General features: G+C 40.7%; 1 protein-coding gene across 5 annotated transcripts in view; it reads left to right on the plus strand.

Moving 5' to 3' along the window:
- prorp (protein only RNase P catalytic subunit) overlaps positions 1 to 19,886 on the plus strand; it is a 76,217-nt gene that overhangs the window by 10,126 nt on the left and 46,205 nt on the right. For all 5 annotated transcript variants that reach the window (XM_072568873.1, XM_072568872.1, XM_072568871.1 and 2 more), the window contains one exon: positions 8,700 to 8,832. In XM_072568873.1, coding sequence (XP_072424974.1) covers positions 8,700 to 8,832 — 133 coding nt within the window. The remainder of the gene's footprint in view (positions 1 to 8,699; positions 8,833 to 19,886) is intronic.

The raw sequence follows: 19,886 nt of genomic DNA on the forward strand, positions 1-19,886 counted from the left end.
AGGCGATTGTGGTGCCATCATCAAAGCAAATCAAAAGACTCGGCAAGATGGCAGTGATTCTGTAAAATTGCTGTAGACAGCTCTGCCTAACAGCAAAGGCATACTGGTGTTTTTTGCCATCCCTGGCCAACTTATGTCGTGGAATTATTAGTTTAAAACCTTATAGAGCACACATTTGTCAATATTTGGGAGTGGGAGGGATGCCAAAGGTGTGGGCCATGCAAGACAATATCGATGAACTCGAAAATCGCGGTCGGAGGATAAATCTCCGGATTGTCGGGCTCCCTGAAGGTGAGGAAGGTGAGCAGCCAGTCAGCTTCTTTGAAAGCTGGCTGCTGAAGTTTTTGAGTCTTCACATCGAGTCCAGCTGGCTGCAGGTTGAAAGGGCTTATTGGGTTACAGTGCACAGGTCAGGGCCGGTGCAGAGCCCCACACTTCCATTCATATAAGGACAAGCAAAAGGTGATAAAAGCTTCTAGATTACTTGGAAATGATCCGCAGGCACTGCTGTGCAAAGGGTCAAAAATCATGTTTTTCCAGGATTTTTCGGCAGCTTTAATTCGAAAAAGGAAATCCTTCGATGAAGTTAAAAAGCCGCTGAGGAACCTGGGCATGCAGTGCTCCATGAGGTACCCTGCAGTGCTCCATTTCAGGACTCCATTTATACATTTGACTCAGCGGATAAAGCTAAAAATGTTGTAGCCACTTTAAAATAGACGGACTGGCCTGAAGAATACGGTTAATGTTTGTTCTCGTTTATTTCTTTCCCCATGTTTTCCCTTCCTTTTTTTTATTCCTTTCTTTCTCCCTAACAATTTCTTTTTTGGAAAGGGGAACAAAACTTGAATAAGTTGTTCCTTTTTTTTTAATAACTGGATTTTCTGATGGGAATTTTTGTGGATGTTCTTTGTTGTCTCTCCTTTTTTGTTTGTTCCTTTTCTGTTTTAGTCATAAGTAGGGGTGATATTAAGCCAGGGAGTGCTCATCCTGACTTTGTCTTTTTTCTGTTGATATAAGGATCATCTCCTTGTATTTTTTTCTGGCTGAAGGCTGGGGTGCAGTCCAGGTTTGAAGGAGCTGTGAAGGAGGGGATGGGTAGGGTGAGTGCCCCCTATGGGCAGAGGGAAGAGCCTTCCATTCAAGGTTTTATAGTTGGTTTTCTTTGTAGTTTTTTTGATAGTAATAATTGTTTATAATTATGATAGAGTCGTTTTTGGATATATAATTCTTCTACTCTGAGTCTTTATTTACTTTTGCTTGGCGCTTTGTAAGCAGGGTTCTCCCTCCTAGGGGTTCAAGGGTCTCTGAAAGGGGATATAGCTAAGTGTCTTGTAAATTATGCACCTGGAACATCAAGGGAAGTCATTTACCTGTTAAAATGAAAAAAGTGCTTTCTAGCCTTAAGAGGGAAAGGGTTGATATCGCTTTGTTGCAGGAAATCCATCTTGATGATGGGGAACACCTGAAATTACAACAGAGGGGTTATGACTGGGTATTCTTTTCATCCTTTACTACTAAAAGTAGGGAAGTGGCAGTACTTATCCAGAAAAATCTTCCATTCACATTATTAGAGCAGGTGCAAAATGAGCAGGGACGGTGTGTGATACTTAAAGCCCTGATACATGGGGAGGAATATATCTACTGTCCTCCGGCACATCCCCTCAAATTTTTGATTAGTGCCTTCTCTAAGCTGTGCGCTTTTCGAACACAGCACGTTTTTTAAGGGTGGGGAGCGGATTTTAATTGTCTTTTGGATCCAACAGTGGACAGGTTGCCTTGTGGGCCCCCAACTATTCCTTCGCAGGCCAAGCAGGTGGCTGACTTATGCGAGGAGTTAGGATTCGTGGATATTTGGAGATGTCTTCACCCTACCGGCAGGGACTTCACCTTTTTTTCAAACCCACATAAGTGTCACACAAGCTTTTAATCTTTTTCTGGCTCCCTTGGCCCTTCTGGATTCAATTATGGATTGTAAAATTGGGAATATAGCTATCTTTGATCACGCGGCGGTATATTTGGAGGTTAAGGCCAAGAATGAGGGGCTAGGTTTGCAACACTAGCATTTGGACCCTTTTCTTCTTAATGTTTCCAAATTTTTGGAATACGTTTTGAAGGAGTTTCAGAAATTCCTGACTATCAACTCAGGCACAGCTAGTAGTCCATCTATGCTATGGGAGACCGCTAAGGCCTTTGCTACGGGATTAGCTATTTCCTATTCGGCAAGCTGGAAACAACAGAAGGAGGAGCAGCAGTGTCTACTTGATATGTGGTTGAAAGCTGCCAAGGCGGCACATTTTGCGCGGCCTCCGGTGACTAAGCTACAGCGGATCACGGCCCTCCGGGCTGCCTTGAATTCAATACTGACACAAACCGCAAAGAAAGAACTTGCTTTTGCAAGACAAAGGCTGTTCGAATATGTGGACAGGCCAGGGAAGTATTTAGCATACCTGACTAGGGAAAAGTATGCTCCCCAGTCCATTACTATAATCAGAGACCGCATCGGGGTCCTTACATATGATGCTAAGAAGATTAATGAGGTTTTTCAGAGCTTTTACTCTGAATTGTATCAGTCTGAAGTTTGCGAGGACAGGAGGGCTAAAATGGAGAACCTGGATCTCCCAGGGCTAACCTTGGAACAGGTGTCTCTCCTTAATGCCCCGTTGACAGTTCAGGAAATACAGGAGGCAGCTAAGCAACTTCAGAGTGTGAAAGCGCCTGGCCCTGATGATCTCCTGGGTGAGTTTTATAAGGAGTTTATAGGGATTCTGTCAGGGCCGATGTTGGAGATGCTCAATCACTCCTATATGCATGAATGTCTACCACCATCTTTGAGAGAAGCTAATATTTCCTTAATCCTTAAAAAGGGGAAGTTTCCTGAGACCAATCTCTCTATTAAATTCCGATTTCAAGAACCTGACGCTGAGATTGGAAAAGGTGTTGCCCCATATTATTAAAGAGCGCCAGACAGGCTTTATAACGGGCCGTAGGTCCTCTCATTATATTAAAAGGTTGCTGAATATGGTCCAAGTTTGTCACCAATGATTAATTCAGGGGTTGGTGATTTCCTTAGATGCAGAGAAAGCATTTGACCGGGTGGAATGGCCATATCTTTTTTATGTCTTAGAACAGTTTGGGTTGGGTGGTGTCTTTGCTAGGTGGGTGGAGATTTTATATCGCCACACTCTGACCACAGTCATCACCAATAGGGTGAAGTCTGGGAATTTTAGGATTGGTAGGTGTAGTCGGCAAGGCTGCCCCTTCTCACCATTGTTTACGTTGGTGATAGAGCCACTAACAGAGGACATTCGTCAGAACGTCCACATAATCGCTCTGGAAGTGGGAGCGAGGGCACACAAAATTACACTGTATGTTCTTCTGTTTTTATCGAACCCGATGACCTCCGTACCCCATTTGATATAATGTGGCAATTCATTTGGGGCTATTTCAGGATATAAGATTAACTTCGCAAAATCAGAGGCTATGCCTTTGGGGAACCTTAAGGATGTGCCAGAAGTGGAATGTGGCCCTAAGTTCCCTTTTAAGTGGTCATGGGCAGGGTTCCAATACCTAGGCATTTTTATTACCCCCAAGTTTAATCTGATATTTTGGACTAACTTTGCTCACTTGCTCGACAATATTAGGCAAGATCCCCAGAGATGGGAGGCTGTTCCAATTTCATGGTTGGGCCAAATATCTCTCACTAAGATGAATGTTCTTCCTCGCTTGCTTTATCCCATACATATGCTCCCTACAATGTTTCCCAGATCAATGCTGCGGAAGCTTATGGGATGATTTGGTTCCTTTGTCTGGCATTGTGGGCGGCCTCTCATCAAACTTACTAAATTGCAGTTGCCTCAAGGAGGGGGAGGAGTGGATTTCCCAGACATCAGGAGGCATCAGTTGAGTTCCCTGCTGTCCTTTGTCTGCAATTGGGTAGGTAACGTTCCAGGTTCAATATGGCTGGATATCGAGGCCTCCCAGGCAAAGTGCCCTCTTATTAACCTGTTGTTCATGGATAAAATGAGGACAAGATAAGATATGGACCACTGCCAGAACCCCATTGTCATTAGTACAGTGAAGGCATGGAGGGTGATGCGTCAGAGTGAGGGTTGCTTAACCAAGACTTCGCCACTTATGCCTTTAGTTGGTATGTCAGGGTTCAGACCAGGGATGATAGGTTCAAACTGTGGGCAGCGAGAGGAATTTCTAGTTTGGGAGACTTGTTTGAGGGGGAGGTTATGATGTCTTTCGAGCAAGTGAGCTGCAAATACGTTTACCCAACAGAGATTTTTTCCGTTTTTTCAGGTTAGGGATTTCATCCAGAAGAAAATTTACGCTTCTCACTAAGCCTGATACAGAGAGGTTGCTGCTACGTTTCACAAGCACCCTTTTGGTTAGTGCCCTCTATCGCCTGCTGGGTGGCAGGGCCTGGCAGGATATTAACCAGTTATGAGAGGTCTGGGAACAAGAGCTAGGAGTGGAGATCTCCTCTGAAACATGGGAGAATGCTCAAAAGATCTCAATCTGTAATAGGACATGCATTATGCAGTTAAAGGTTCTGCACATAGTTAATCTGGCACTAGACCGTCTGGCGAAGTTTAAAAAAGGGGCATCTTCAGTGTGCCCCAAATGTAAAATAGTGTAGGTACTCTTATCCATTGCTTCTGGACATGCCACAGGCTCCATGTTTATTGGAGCACGTGGCAGGAGAGATAGGGAGGGTTTTGAGGATTGAAGTCAAAGTAGACCCAATATTTCTCCTCATAGGTCTACCAAATTTACCATCTTTAGATAGTCATGGGAAGAAACTATTTAATACTCTTGCATTCTGTGCATGGAAGAATATTCTGATGAACTAGGTGTCTGCGAACCCACTGGGCTTGCTTGGATGGCAGAAATTAATTATGGAGCACATTCCCTTGGACGTTTTTTTACAAACATGGTGCACCACACAACAGACCATTTTTAAAAGACATGGCAGCCCTACTTGAGTTATTTGGATATAGATTTGTCCGTTATCTTAACTTGGGCGTTTGTTTAACCAGAAGTGTTAGGTTTGTCAAGCTCTGGGCCCTGGAAGAGGTCTCCTGAGTTACTACGGGTATATACAATGCTCCTGTTCCTTTGTTTGGGAGCTTTTCACTGAGCATAGCTGTTCTGTATTCTATGTTTGTTTTTGTTTTTTTTTCACTTTTCTTTTTTTGATCTATTAGTTATTTACTTATTTATTGGTGTTGCTTTGCACAGTGTTAGGGTTTGTCTGTATTGTAGGGTAGGTTAGTAGTTAGTAGACAGTAGTTGTATTGTAATTTGTGGGGTATTTTTCTTTTTATTATACTGATATATGTTAATTTTTTTCCAATATTTTATATGTTTGTAAAGTTAAAAAAAATTGCTAATGAATATATTTACAAAAAAAATCAAAAAAAGAAAAATTTCCATATCTCAGATGAAACTCAATATAGGGCACTGCGTAAGTTAACAACTCCATTTCCAGTCAGATTTAAACTCCTCTCACTCATTTGTGGGCCTCTGTCTCATTTCTATATTATTCAACATTTAGAACTGAAAACTATCACATCCTTAATTTTTAATACACTCTTGAAGAAATTCAGTCTAATTACCTATTACTAACTTGCCTGTAAAGTGAATAGTACTGTTCATATCCCAGATCTGATCTTTGTATTTTCATGTCAAGGTATGCAAATAGGTATTTGTTAGTGTAGAACTTGAATATTGCTGGAAACAAAATGACACCTTTGGCCAAAGCTTTTCAGCTTGTGCTCATCGGGATATTTTGTGGAAATACCCAGTGTGAGGGGGAACCACATTTACCATATGAGAAGAGCATGTGAATTGATTGGGAGAGGTGTTGCCATAGAAAAAGGACTAATGATGGATTCTCAGGGGAATGTAGCACGAACAGCCAAGTTTCTGGTATTGAGACTAGCTCTGATGCAATGAGGGGTATGTCGGGTTCCAAGAGATCGATTGTGTTAGGGGACTCTCTAGTCCGAGGTACAGACAGATGTTTCTGTGGTCAGCAGCAAAAAATCAAAGTGGTGTGTTGCTTCCCTGGGCCAAGATCAAGGATGTCTGAGAGGGTGCAGAATGTTCTCAAGGGGGAGAGGGGCCAGCAGGAGGTCATTGTACACATTGGAACCAATGACATAGGAAGGGAAAAGGTTGAGATTCTGAAAAGAGATTAGAGAGTTAGGCAGGAATTTAAAAAGGAAGTCCTCAAGAGTATTAGTATCTGGATTACTCTTGATGCTACGAGCTAGTGAGGGCAGAAGTAGAAGGATAGAACAGATGAATGCATGGCTGAGGAGCTGGTGTAGGGAAGAAGGATTCACATTTTTGAATCATTGGAATCTCTTTTGGGGTAGAAGTGACCTGTACAAGAAAGACGGATTGCAGCTAAATTGGAAGGGGGCTAATATAATGGCAGAGAGATTTGCTTGAGCTGCTCGGGAGAATTTAACTAGTAAGGTGGAGGATTGGGACCCAGGGAGATGGTGAGGAAAGAGATCAATCTGAGACTGGTACAGTTGAGAACAAAAGCGAATCAAACAGTCAGGGCAGGCAGGGACAAAGCAGAGAACAAGGTAGGACTCATAAACTAATATGCATTTATTTCAATGCAAGGGGCCGAACAGGGAAGGCAGATGAACTCAGGGCATGGTTAGGGACATGGGACTGGGATATCATAGCAATTACAGAAACATGGCTCAGGGATGGGCAGGACTGGCAGCTTAATGTTCCAGGATACAAATGTTTCAGGATACAAATGTTTCAGGAAGGATAGAAAGGGAGGCAAGAGAGGAGGGGGAGTGGCGTTTTTGATAAGGGTTGGCATAACAGCTGTACTGAGGGAGGATATTCCCAGAAATACATCCAGGGAAGTTATTTGGGTGGAAATGAGAAATTAGAAAGGGATGATCACCTTATTGGGACTGTATTATAGACTCCTCATTGTCAGAGGGAAATTGAGAAACAAATTTGTAAGGAGATCTCAGTTATCTGTAAGAATAATAGGGTGGTTATGATTGGGGATTGTAATTTTCCAAACATAGACTGGGACTGCTATAGTGTTAAGGGTTTAGATGGAGAAGAATTTGTTAAGTGTGTACAAGAAAATTTTCTGATTCAGTATGTGGATGAACCACTAGAGAAGGTGCAAAACTTGATCTACTTTTGGGAAATAAGGCAGTGCAGGTGACTGAGGTGTCAGTGGGAGGGCACTTTGGGGCCAGCAACCATAATTCTATTAATTTTAAAATAGCGATTGAAAAGGATAGACCAGAGCTAAAAGTTGAAGTTCTAAATTGGTGGAAGGCTAATTTTGATGGTATTAGGCAAGAACTTTCAAAAGTTGACTGGGGGCAAATGTTCGCAGGTAAAGGGACAGCTGGAAAATGGGAAGCCTTCAGAAATGAGATAATGAGAGTCCAGAGAAAGTAAATTCTTGTTCGGGTGAAAGGGAAGGCTGGTAGATATAGGGAATGCTGGATGACTAAAGAAATTGAGGGTTTGGTTAAGAAAAAGAAGGAAGCATATGTCAGGTATAGACAGGGTAGATTAAATTAATCCTTAGAAGATTATAAAGGAAGTAGGAATATACTTAAGAGGGAAATCAGGAGGGCAAAAAAAGGTTCATGAAATAGCTTTGGCAAATAGAGTTAAGGAGAATCCAAAGGGTTTTTACAAATACATTAAGGTCAAAAGAATAACTAGGGAGAGAATAGGGCCCCTCAAAGATCAGATTTTGTGTGGAGCTGCAGAAAATGGGGGAGATACTAATCGAGTGTTTTACCTGTTTTTACTTGTTTTATTCAGTTAAAACAGTTGCAGTGTGTGTATATGGTCTTTCTATTTGTGAATAAGATATTATTATAGTGGTGGCCTGAAAACCATCTCTGCTTTACTTTGAATCTATGAGATTTGTAACTCCATCTGAATAAGCAGGCGAACTTTTCTTTAACGTCTCGTCTGAAAGATAAAATTAAATGAAAAAATGTAAGGATCGAGTCTCCAATTTAACAGAATTGAAATTCACTATATAGTAACTGTATCATTTCAGTTACTTCTGAAACCATCTGCCAATTACAGCCATCTGACAACGGCATTTGAATCAACATTTCCCACTGTGTTCAGTTCGTAATCTGAAATTTATGAAGAAGAAACAGCAATGTACTGTCATGATAATGCCTTGTGATTTCTCATGATCAAATAGTAAAGTGTGTTGCAGAGAACTTGAAACAGGCACTTTGTTTGTCTTTTTGATAGAAAAGATGTGTCAATGTCAAATAAGGTAGGCAGAAATCCCCCATTTCTATGCACCCCCTGCACCAAATATTCTGCATTTTGCACTAAGGATTTATGTATGTATTGAATTGTAATTTTGCCTCTTTGTAGAAGTCTACACAAAGTTGTTTTCATATCCTGCAATTAAGCTTGTTGCAGAAGACAATTTGGCAAGTTATGAAATCCTGACCATATATAGAATTGCTACACAGACCAATTGTTGCATTACAGTTTTCTGTAAATTCTACAACTGGTAGTGAAAATGCTAGGAACTAAACAATGATGCATCTCTTACTACAAATTGTGACTTTTCCTAATATTTTATTATAGTTTTGTAACTCGTTTCTTAGTGTCTGCATATGAAACTGATTTGATTTGAATTCTTGTTCCAGTGGAAAATGCCCTGTATGCAACACATTACTGGAATCAATTCAGCTGAGTGTGGAAGAATATCACTTATTAAGAGAGTGTGTGATGAATGACATTATTCAAGGGACAGATACATTTAAAAAGACAACTCCTCAGGTAAGCAGTGTCATTTGCTTCATACAATCATAGAATGCCACAGTGTGGTACAGGCCATTTGGCCCAACAACTCCACACCAACCCTTCAAAGAGTAATCCACCCCAGGCCATTCCCCTACCCTATTACTCTACATTTACCCCTGACCAATGCACCTAAACTACACATCCCTGAACACTGGGCAATTTAGCATGGCCAATTCACTTAACCTGCACATCTTTTGGGAGGAACCCCATGCAGACACAGGGAGAATGTGCAAACTCCACACACAGTCGCCCAAGGCTGGAATCGAACCTGGGTCCCTGGTGCTGTGAGGCGGCATGCTAACCACTGAGCCACCTGGTTTCAAGGTTGTGTTTGCAAGTTATAAACATTTACAGCAGCTGTCTGTTCAGTTAAAGAATTATTTGGCCCAGCTTAAGTTTTAATTATTGTAAGATTGATTTTGAGCTTCGGCAGAGCTGCAAATAACTTCGGATATTTGCTTTGCTCTCAATCCCAAAAGATGCGCAGAGAGATTTGACACGTACATTTCTGGGTGCGTTATTACTGCTCCCTAAAAGTTTGGTTGGAGTAAGTAGCATGTTCAGCAGAGTTTTCACCATCCCATAACTTGCATCACAAATATTAAGAGTTCCAAGATAATAATTTACACTATTTTTTGCCTGCTTTGAATAAAGTTTACTTCCCAAATGTACTACAAAGCCAGTATAGTTTGAATGAAATTACTATTTAAGTGTGTTGTAGAGGTAGGACTTAAGTAATGTCTTCAAGGAGTTTTCATAGAGGTCTAGTAAAATAACTCCAGAGGTTATGGCTGGAGTGGAGTACTAAAATTGTGGATTCACAGGAGTCCACAGTAGGAAGAGTGCAGATAGTTTGGACAGCTGGAGGAGGTTACAGAAATAGGGAGAATCAGGACAATGGATGAATTGAAAACAAGGATGAGGATTATAAAATCAATATTGGTAGTCAAGTAAATCAGTATGTATGGGTGACGGCTTGGATAAGACTTGGTCTAAGTTAAGATATGGGTAGCAGATTTATAACAGCGGAATGGGAAGCTGGCCAGAGAGAAACAAGTGGATAGCCAGAAACTTCTACCCCTGACGGAAATGTCTATCATGAGGGGGCAGAATTTTAAGGTTTTGGGGAGATATCAGAGGTAGGTTCTTTACTCAGAGTGGTGGGTGCGTGAAAGTGGTAGTAGAATCAGATACATTAGGGACATGTAAGCCGTTCTTGGATAGGTACATGGAAGTTAGTAAAATGAAAGGTATGTAGGTTAGTCTGATCTTAGAGTAGGATAGAAGCCTGGTACGACAAAGAGGGTCGAAGGGCCTGTACTGTGCTGTCCTGTTCTATGTTCTAAATGTTGGTCATCAAATCTAGAGATAATGTAGGCAAGCCTATGGACTGGAATATAGTTGGAAACAGGTGATGAAAATAGGCAGTCTTGGTAAAGGAATAAAAATGCGAATTCAGTCAGTTACAATATGTTCAGTTATAACAAGAATCATTCCCACCTCTGACTTAGTATTAACAAAGCTCCCCTGCAAGTGACATTGTCATTTGACCACATATCCGATACAGCTGCAACCTATGCACTGCTACCCCTAGTTTGTAAACTTTTTAAATTGGCGGTCAAATCTATTTTTTAAGAGCATTATTATGGCACCAATCTTGGAAGCTGCCAAACTAACTCCTAGCAAGGTCTGTTTGCCTCTGTTGAGCAAATGCTATCTTTTCCTCTTTTTTACCTGCAATAATTTATCAGCAAAAGGATGGGCCAATGGGCTGAGAAGTGGCAGATGGAGTTTAATTCAGATAAATGCGAGGTGCTGCATTTTGGGAAGCAAATCTTAGCAGGACTTATACACTTAATGGTAAGGTCCTAGGGAGTGTTATTGAACAAAGAGACTTTGGAGTGCAGGTTCATAGCTCCTTGAAAGTGGAGTCACAGATAGATAGGATTGTGAAGAAGGCATTTGGTATGCTTTCCTTTATTGGTCAGGGTATTGAGTACAGGAATTGAGAGGTCATGTTGCGGCTGTACAGGACATTGGTTAGGCCACTATTGGAATATTGCATGCAATTCTGGTCTCCTTCCTATCAGAAAGATGTTGTGAAACTTGAAAGGGTTCAGAAAATAATTACAAGGATGTTGCCAGGGTTGGAGGATTTGAGTTATAGGGAGAGGCTGTTTTCCCTGGAATGTTGGAGGCTGAGGGGTGAACTTACAGAGGTTTACAAAATTATGAGGGGCATCGATAGGATAAATAGACAAAGTCTTTTCCCTGGGATGGGGGAGTCCAGAACTAGAGGGCATAGGTTTAAGGTGAGAGGGAAAAGATATAAAAGAGACCTAAGGGGCAACTTTTTCATGCAGAGGGTGGTACATGTGTGGAATGAGCTGCCAGAGGAAGTAGTGGAGGCTGGTATAATTGCAACATTTGAAAGGCATTTGGATGGGTATATGAATAGGAAGGGTTTAAAGGGATATGGGCCGGGTGCTGGCAGGTGGGACTAGATTGGGTTGGGATATCTGGTTGGCATGGACGGGTTGGACCGAAGGGTCTGTTTCTATGCTGTACATCTCTATGACTCTAATTTTGCAGATAACTAAGACTTTTTTTTATATATTTCAAAAATATACTTTATTCATAAAATAATTTGATGGTCTGTACTGTTGGACATGCCATACATATGTAAACATTCCATTTCTTCGCATATCAAAACAGAGTAATCATTCCTATTTACAGGTCTGTACGATTACATTTTTAGCTGAGGCGTCAGCAGAGCCCAAATGACTGCGTGGGCCCCCTGTTCTTCTTTAGGCAGGCTGACATTATACGGTGGTCTTTCCCCACCACGCCTTGGCGGCAGCTGTCCCAAGCTTTAGCGCATCCCTCAACAACTCTTTGAAATAAGAGAAACTAAGTTTTGTTTTCTTATTTAAGTGGCTGGGATTTTGTTACCCTTTTAATTACCTAAGCACAGTACAGCAGCTGTGACCAACCAGCTCAGAGTCTGCCACATGAACAGAGGAGATGTTAATCTCCTGGTTATTTTGGTCAGCCAAGATTTTCCTGTTTGGGGTTGTTAACCTGGACCAATCAATGAAGTCAATCTGATTCCAATTACTACAGCTACTTTGTGTACCCAAAGGATAAGTGAAGTGAGTAAGGAGTTTGGAGATAAAATGGATGTGTATTTTTTTTTGCTTTTATATCCTTTTCAGACTATAGTAACTGAGCCTTACTCTGATATCAGAGCAGAGGCTGGTTGTCAAGAAATGAGTGAGTGCTTTATCCTAATTTGAATAGGTTTATTTAAAGTTTTTGTATGGTAGGTCAGTTTGACCTTATGGAACATATGCCCTGCAGAATGTGGTAGATTGTGGATTTGCTTGGCATGAATGCATCTGTGGTAAGTGTCATGAGCTGCACAAACTTGAACTCTGGGTTTTGCACTCTAAGAACTTGAGTTGAATCATTAGGTGAGTCAGACAGCTTTGTGAATAGTTCATTAAGGGAGGTGATCACACTGCAGGTTAGGGGTGTACAGATATGGAGAGGAAATGGCAGGCCACCTAGCAGTTTTCGAGAGCTCTGCAGGCAGAGCAGGAATTTGCTGAGTCTATCTTGCTTGCTAATCAGCTTCCTATTTTGGATACCAATGATGGTTTCTCAGATGAGTGCAGGGAAATCTCAGGCACCAAGGGTAATGCAACTGTAAAGGAGGGGAGGAGGCTGAGTGAAAGAGAAACAGTGAGAGGAATTGCATAGGCAGGGGATCAAACAACTAGTAAATATGACTCCAGATGGAATGTTTCCTTTCTGGTGTCAGGGTCACAAATTACAGAGCAGCTATAGGACATCCTTCTGGGGGAGTGTGAACCACCAAAGGTTGTGGTTCACCCCAGTACCAAAAATATAGCTGGAAAAGGGGATGAGATCTTGAATAAAGTATAGAATGTCCAGAAAAGAAATCTCAGAATTATACTCAGTGGTGAGTACAAAAATAGAAGGTTGATTTGAACATGTGGCTGTAGAATTGGTATTGGAAGGAGGCCATCAGATATCTGAGGCATTTGGGTCTGGTTTAGAGGTAGATAGGATGTGTGCAAGCTGGAAGGGTTACACTTTGACAGGACCCTTATTAATATTTACACAGGAAGATTTGCTGGGGTTCAAAAGATTTGGGAAGTTGAGAACCAAAGGGTAACTCCAAATTGGAACAAAGGAAAAATAACAACAAAAAGTAACAATCAAGTGAATCTAAAACATGTAAAAAGTATGTATGTAAGTTGGAATTTTGAATAATGTCCATAAAACAAAGTTAAGGGAATCCAACTGGTACGACTGCAACTTTAAAAATACAATTTTTAATGAGTATGATTTAATTTCCATTACAGAAACAAGGCTGCAGGGTGAGTAAGACAAGGAACTAAATATTCAAGGCCTTTGTAACATTTCAGAAGGACTAGCAAAAAGGAAGAGGAGGTGATATTATGTTGATCATGAGGGATGGGATCAGTATGCAAATAAGGAAGGATCATCAAGGAATGAAGTAAATGTGGAATCTTTTTAAGTGAAATTAAGACAGTGATGGACAGCAAACACTTGTAGGAATGGTTTATTTGTTACTGCATGGCGTTAATCAGGAAATTAAAGAATCGTGCTGTTATCATCTCAGCTATTAGATGAGTCCTGAATTAAACCCTGAATGAAATCTGGATGATAGGCTGTATTTTGTTTTCTTATATTCTGTGGTGGTCTTCCACTGAAACATGAACACAAGGCTTCAGATTCTATTATAGAAACAAAATAGAAGTTTATTACACAAGAAATAAATATGAAAATGAACCAAATTGTTACATATTACACACAAATTGTGAATGAAACTCAACATTGGCAGCAGCTGTTTGGAGAACAGAGTTAAGTTTTCGAGTTCAGGGATTCTTCCTCAATGTTAACTCTGCTTTCTCTTCACAACTGTCACCAGACTTGCTGAGTTTCAGAAGCAAATTCTGTTTATATTTCAGATCTCCAGCTTCTACAGTTCATTGTGTAATTTATTTACAGGTATATTTTGAAGTCTATCAAACTGTTATATCAGAAAAAAAATCTCATCCACACCTCCCAAACCGTTATTTCACAGTTACTCAAAAGTCCAGAGAAATGACTTGCCTATAAAAATCTGTAGATTTGAGTTAACTGTTTCTCCATATTATTCTCATGATCTGAGACCTTTTCTCTGGACCACACTCTCAAGTGAGAGCTTAGACTTTAGTCTTGTAATAATATACAAAATGCTAACCAAACATTCCTGGCCTGAAAGCTTCATAAAGTAACTGCTCTGAACAAACTTCTTTTTTTTCCAGGAGAAACTATATTTATTTTGAATTTTGAACTGTTCAAAAGCTTTTTATGCTATATTTGTAAATTTGCTCCCCTATCTTCTGTAAAGTTAATGACTTAATGTTTTCTCCCCTTTCATAAACTAGTAAAGTACTGGAGGGGGAAGAAAACAAAACTTTCATTAACATTCCAGGAGACAGTTGTTTAAATATGGTGTTTCTGCAAATACTGACAGAGTTGATATTTAATAAAAGTTAATGAAAATGTATAAGCCTCATTGTAAATATCAATCTGTAACCTTATCTTCAAATGAAGTTCTCCGTAGATTTGAGCCAGCTTAATAAGCAATTAAAATTAAAATTGCTATTGACAAAGAAGACCTCAGCACAATAAAACACGCCAGGTCCGACCAATGAACTTTTTGAGAAATCTTGATAAACTAGTCAAGACTCAAATCAATTATGAGTGAAACACAAGATCAGAATATAATTAGGAATTTGTCTTTCAGCAAAAATTGAAAATGCAATTCATCACTTCTTAAGTAGATTCAGGGTCCAGAAAAGTTAGCAGTAGATAACAACAATATTAAAAAGTCGTTGATGACCATCTCTCACCAGCTCTGACTTTCAGTTCTCATTCAGCTATTGAGCTATAGAGAGAGGCTGTTTTCCCTGGAGCATCGGAGGCTGAGGGTTGAACTTAGAGGTTTACAAAATTATGAGGGGCATGGATAGGATAAATAGACAAAGTCTTTTCCCTGGGGCTGGGGAGTCCAGGACTAGAGGTTTTGAGTTTAGGGTGAGAGGGAAAAGATATAAAAGAGACCTAAGGGGTAACCTTTTCACACAGAGGGTGGTACGCATATGGAATGAGCTGCCAGAAGAAGTGGTGGAGGCTGGTACAATTGCAACATTTAAAAGGCATTTGGATGGGTATATGAATAGGAAGGGTTTAGAAGGATAGAGGCAGAGTGCTGGCAAGTGGGACTAGATTGGGTTGGGATAGCTGGTCGGCATGGATGGGTTGGACCGAAGTGATTGCTGGGCCTCTTGCTGAGATATTTGTATCATCGATAGTCACAGGTGAGGTGCTGGAAGACTGGAGGTTGGCTAACGTGGTGCCACTGTTTAAGAAGGGTGGTAAGGACAAGCCAGGGAACTATAGACCAGTGAGCCTGACGTCGGTGGTGGGCAAGTTGTTGGAGAGAATCCTGAGGGACAGGATGTACATGTACTTGGAAAGGCAAGGACTGATTAGGGATAGTCAACATGGCTTTATGCTTGGGAAACCATGTCTCACAAACTTGATTGAGTTTTTTGAAGAAGTAACAAAGAGGATTGATGAGGGCAGAGCAGTAGCTGTGATCTATATGGACTTCAGTAAGGTGTTCCATGACTCTGTGAAACATCAACTCAATTTCTGTATGGCAGCTGAGTCAACACTTTTTATTTCAATTTTATTTGACTATCAACTTGTAGCCAGCAGATGGTGCTTTTGTCACAAACTTCCCATATATTTTCTGATTTGTTTATCAGTCTTGACTCCAACACAGAAAAACCAATTTTTTTAAAAATTAGCATTTTAATCTTCAACTTTCTATATAAGATTTATTCGTTTGATTTTGGACTCACAGCCATTTGCATAGCGTTATGAGATGATATGAAATGCATTGCCTGAAAGGGTAGGTTGAATCTTCTTCAATGAAAACTTCGAAAAGACAATTGGGTAAACACTTTTTTAAAAAAATGACTCTGCGGAATTGTGGGAAATTAAAGCAAATTAAAGCAAGGCATAGACACAATGACCTCCAGTGCTGTGTGATTGTGTTCCCAAAGTTTTGAATAATAGCATTCTGGATACAGCTGCAACGATATATGCAAAAGAAATGTTGGCAGCTGTATTTATGATTACCTTTTTGCCTCTGCTTGCTCCCATCACTCTGTGCCAAAGTATGTATAGTAGAAATGAATCTGGATTTTATCGATCAGCACAGATCACATTTTAACTGTCTGTACTAACACAATTTCAGTTCAAAATATGGCATTTGTATTATTTGGAATAAACAAAAGAAAAGCCTATTTTAATCTCCATGTTTCTGACATGCAGCAACTGACCCCTCTCAGGCTGCTTCATTAAAAAACATCGTTCTCCTTCAGTAATAAAGTTAAGAGACATTGAGATAAATTGTAATGTCAACCTGAACTAAATTTGCTTCAAGTAAGTGTCAGTCCAGCAGTCTTTCTATGCTTAGTTCCTCCTCGTGTGTTTTACTCACCGAACCATCCAGAAACTTAGTATCTGGTAAAATACATAAATTAAATGTATCCCTGACAGCTTGTGTATATTATGTGTCTGTCAGACAGATCAGGAAGGCCTTAATGTTAATTCTCAATTTCCAGGGTAAGCTTAACTAATCTAAGTTTTGGCCTGAATATTTCATTTCAGTACAAATACAGTATAGCTTGACAGATTATTCTGCCCAGCCCTGGCCCTGTTTTGAGAAATATCATCAGATTTCTAATACAGTCTCTAGTTTGATTAGGAAAGTGTACATTTGGGAAAGAGGTGATGGTATGCTGCATCTGAAAATCGCACACTTGTGGCAGCTTAAATGGCCACTCATATATTCAGAATCTATAGAGGAGGATGTCATTTGGGAGGAAGAGACTTCATTGAATATCCTTATCAACAAAAATGGAAGCAAAGCTTTTACTACAAAACACTGAAACATTCACAACAACCTTTGATCAGTAGTGCTAAGTGAACCTTCTTGGTTTCCTCATGAGATTTCAACCAATGCAAATTTCTAGTTGTCAATTTGTTGTCTCCAAGTTATATCAAAAAAGTGATTGAACTTCTTGAATATAGTAAAGTCTTAAGTCCTGTACACAAGATCTAGCTACATTGCTCGCAAAGCTGTTCCAACATATCTATAACACTTACATCCATAACAATGTGGAAATTTGCCTGCATATGTTCTTTCCATTAACTATTCGTACCTTTTTCTTCATCTATCGAATGTGGTGTAACTGGCTCTGAATCTCATTACAGTTTTGGTCCAAACATAGTCAAGTGCTGAATTGCGGAGGTGAGGTGAAAGTGACTTATTTTGGCATCAAGGCAACTTTTGACTGAATGTGGCACTGTGGAGCCCTGGCTAAATTGAGATGAATGAAATTCTGGGGGAAGTTTTCCATTGGTTGGTGTCATACCTAGCACAAAGGAAGACAACTATGGTTGTTAGACAGTAAACATCTGACCCACAGGATGTTGCTGCATGGTTCTTCAGGGTAGACACAACCATCTACTTCATCAATGACCTTCACTCCATCACAAGGTCAGAAGTGGGAATTTTTGCAGATAGTTGTAATATTCAGTGCTTCTTATAACTCTTAAGGTACTGAAGCAGTTTCTGCATGTATGCAGCAGCTGGAGTAGAGTGGTGCTAGAAAAGCACAGCAGTTCAGGCAGCATCCAAGGAGCAGGAAAATCTACGTTTCGGGCAAAAGCCCGAATACAGGCAGAGTGCCTGAAGGGTGGAGAGATAAATGAGAGGAGGGTGGAGGTTGGGAGAAAATAGCATAGAGTACAATAGGTGAGTGGGCGTGGGGATGAAGGTGATAGGTCAGGGAGGAGGGTGGGGGAAGGTAGCAAAGAGTACAATGCGTGGATGGGGGTGGGATGAAGGTGATAGGTTAAAGAGGAGGGTGGAGTGGATAGGTGGAATGGAAGATAGGCTGGTAGGACAGGTCATGGGGACGGTGCTGAGCTGGAAGTTTGGAACTGGGGTGAGGTAGGGGAAGGGGAAATGAGGAAACTGGTGAAGTCCACATTGATGCCATGGGGTTGAAGGCATATGTATGTAGCAACACCTGGGCAACATTCAAGGTTGATAAGTAGGAGATAATATGCATAGCACACAGATGCCAGAAAATAGCCTCTGCAACAAAAGAGAAATTTAACCATCCCTGCTTGGTAATCATTAGTGAAGTCCCATTCATATCCCTAGAGGTTCTCAGTGACTAGAAACTGAACTGCATAAGCCATGTAATTATTGTGGCTACAAGAGTAGGACAGAGGCTTGGAATTCTGTCATGAGCAACTTGACTTTTGATTCCCAAGGCCTGTCTACAAGGCACCAGTCATGAGTGTGATGGAATACCCTCCACTTGCCTGGATAAGTAATGCTCTAACAGCATTCTAAAACTATCTGGACTATCCAAGTCAAAGCAATCCATTTGATTAATAATCCAACTAGCCTCTTAAATATGCACCTTTTCCCACCTCAGTGAGCCATGGCACCTGTGTATATCATCTGTAAGGCGTACTGCATTTAACTTCCTTTGGCAGCATTTTCCAATTGCAACTTCTGCCACTTAGAACAAGGATGGTAGGTTCATTAAAACACCACCTCTTGCAAGTTTCTCTCCAAAACGCACAGCATCTTAATTTGGCACTAAATTGCCATTGCCTCACAGTTTCGAGTTAGAATCTGAGAGCTCCTTTTCTATCATCGCCAGCAAGACATGGACTGCAGTGGATGAAGAAAGCAGCTTAATACCACTATTTCAAAGGCAATAGTATCATCAAATGGTTCTTTCTTATTTACAGATGCTTTATTTAGGTTCTGACAGGATCTCTTACCTTCAGATTTTCTTACAATGCTGGCCCAAGTATGAACAGAAGTGGGGAGGAAAGAATGACTTTCCTTGACTTGAAAGCTGCATTTTGTCAAGGTGGGAACCAACAAATTCTCATAAAACATGAGCCACTAACATCAGGGGAGAAAGCTTGCAGCAGACTAGAGTACAGGAATATAGTTATTTGTTAGAGGCAAGGACAGTGGTCAGTGGACCTGCTTGCGGATCATTGCACAGTGTTCAATTCCATTTGCAATTCCTCTAAAGTAGTCTCTGCCTGCATAAAGCAAGATCTGCTCAACATTTCAGTCCAATATATGTGGCATAATATTTAATAATTGTGCCTGTTGACAATCTTCCCCATAACATAATTTAATTATCACCTTATTGCATTCAATGGCAATAGTATCACTGGAATCCATAAGGTGATTTGATGTAGATACTGCTGACATTTGGAAATGACTTTGTGGTGGCACAAGAATGAAAGTTGGTCTGTGCAGAGAATATAAATTATTTTATGTAATAGTTTAGAGATTGAGCCATGCCTATTTTTGGGAATAGAGGGTACACAATTTGTGCCCTTTAGTAACTGAATGGTGAAATCAGAGATTCTCCAGATAATGAGTATCTAGTTTCATTTGAGTATCGCTAACAAAATGTGAAGAACTCATTAAATGAAGATGACTCCCAGGTTTATCTCATTATCACAGACGCAGTGGCATTTGGGAAGTGTTGTCAGAAACCAGGAGAGGATCCCAGAATGTGAGGATGTTTGGAGCATTTAGAGAGGTAAAACAGTGGATTGAGCAGGGGTTGTGGGATTGAGAGAATCAAAGTTTGAGTGAAGCAGGCTGGGGTGCGGATTAGAGAACGTCTGAAGAGGAGTAATCTGAACCCATTTTGGGTAAGAGAGGTGGCAAGGGTTGAGGTGAGTCAGATGGACATGAAATATCAGGGGAGTTCAATTGTGTTAAGGTAGACAGCTGGAGGAGACCATCCAGTTTCAGGAGATGCATAGTTGAGGCACGGGAGCTACAGTCCGAAGTTAGCAGA

The sequence above is a fragment of the Chiloscyllium punctatum genome, chromosome 4, assembly GCF_047496795.1.
Source record: "Chiloscyllium punctatum isolate Juve2018m chromosome 4, sChiPun1.3, whole genome shotgun sequence".
Taxonomy (NCBI): Eukaryota; Metazoa; Chordata; class Chondrichthyes; order Orectolobiformes; family Hemiscylliidae; genus Chiloscyllium; species Chiloscyllium punctatum.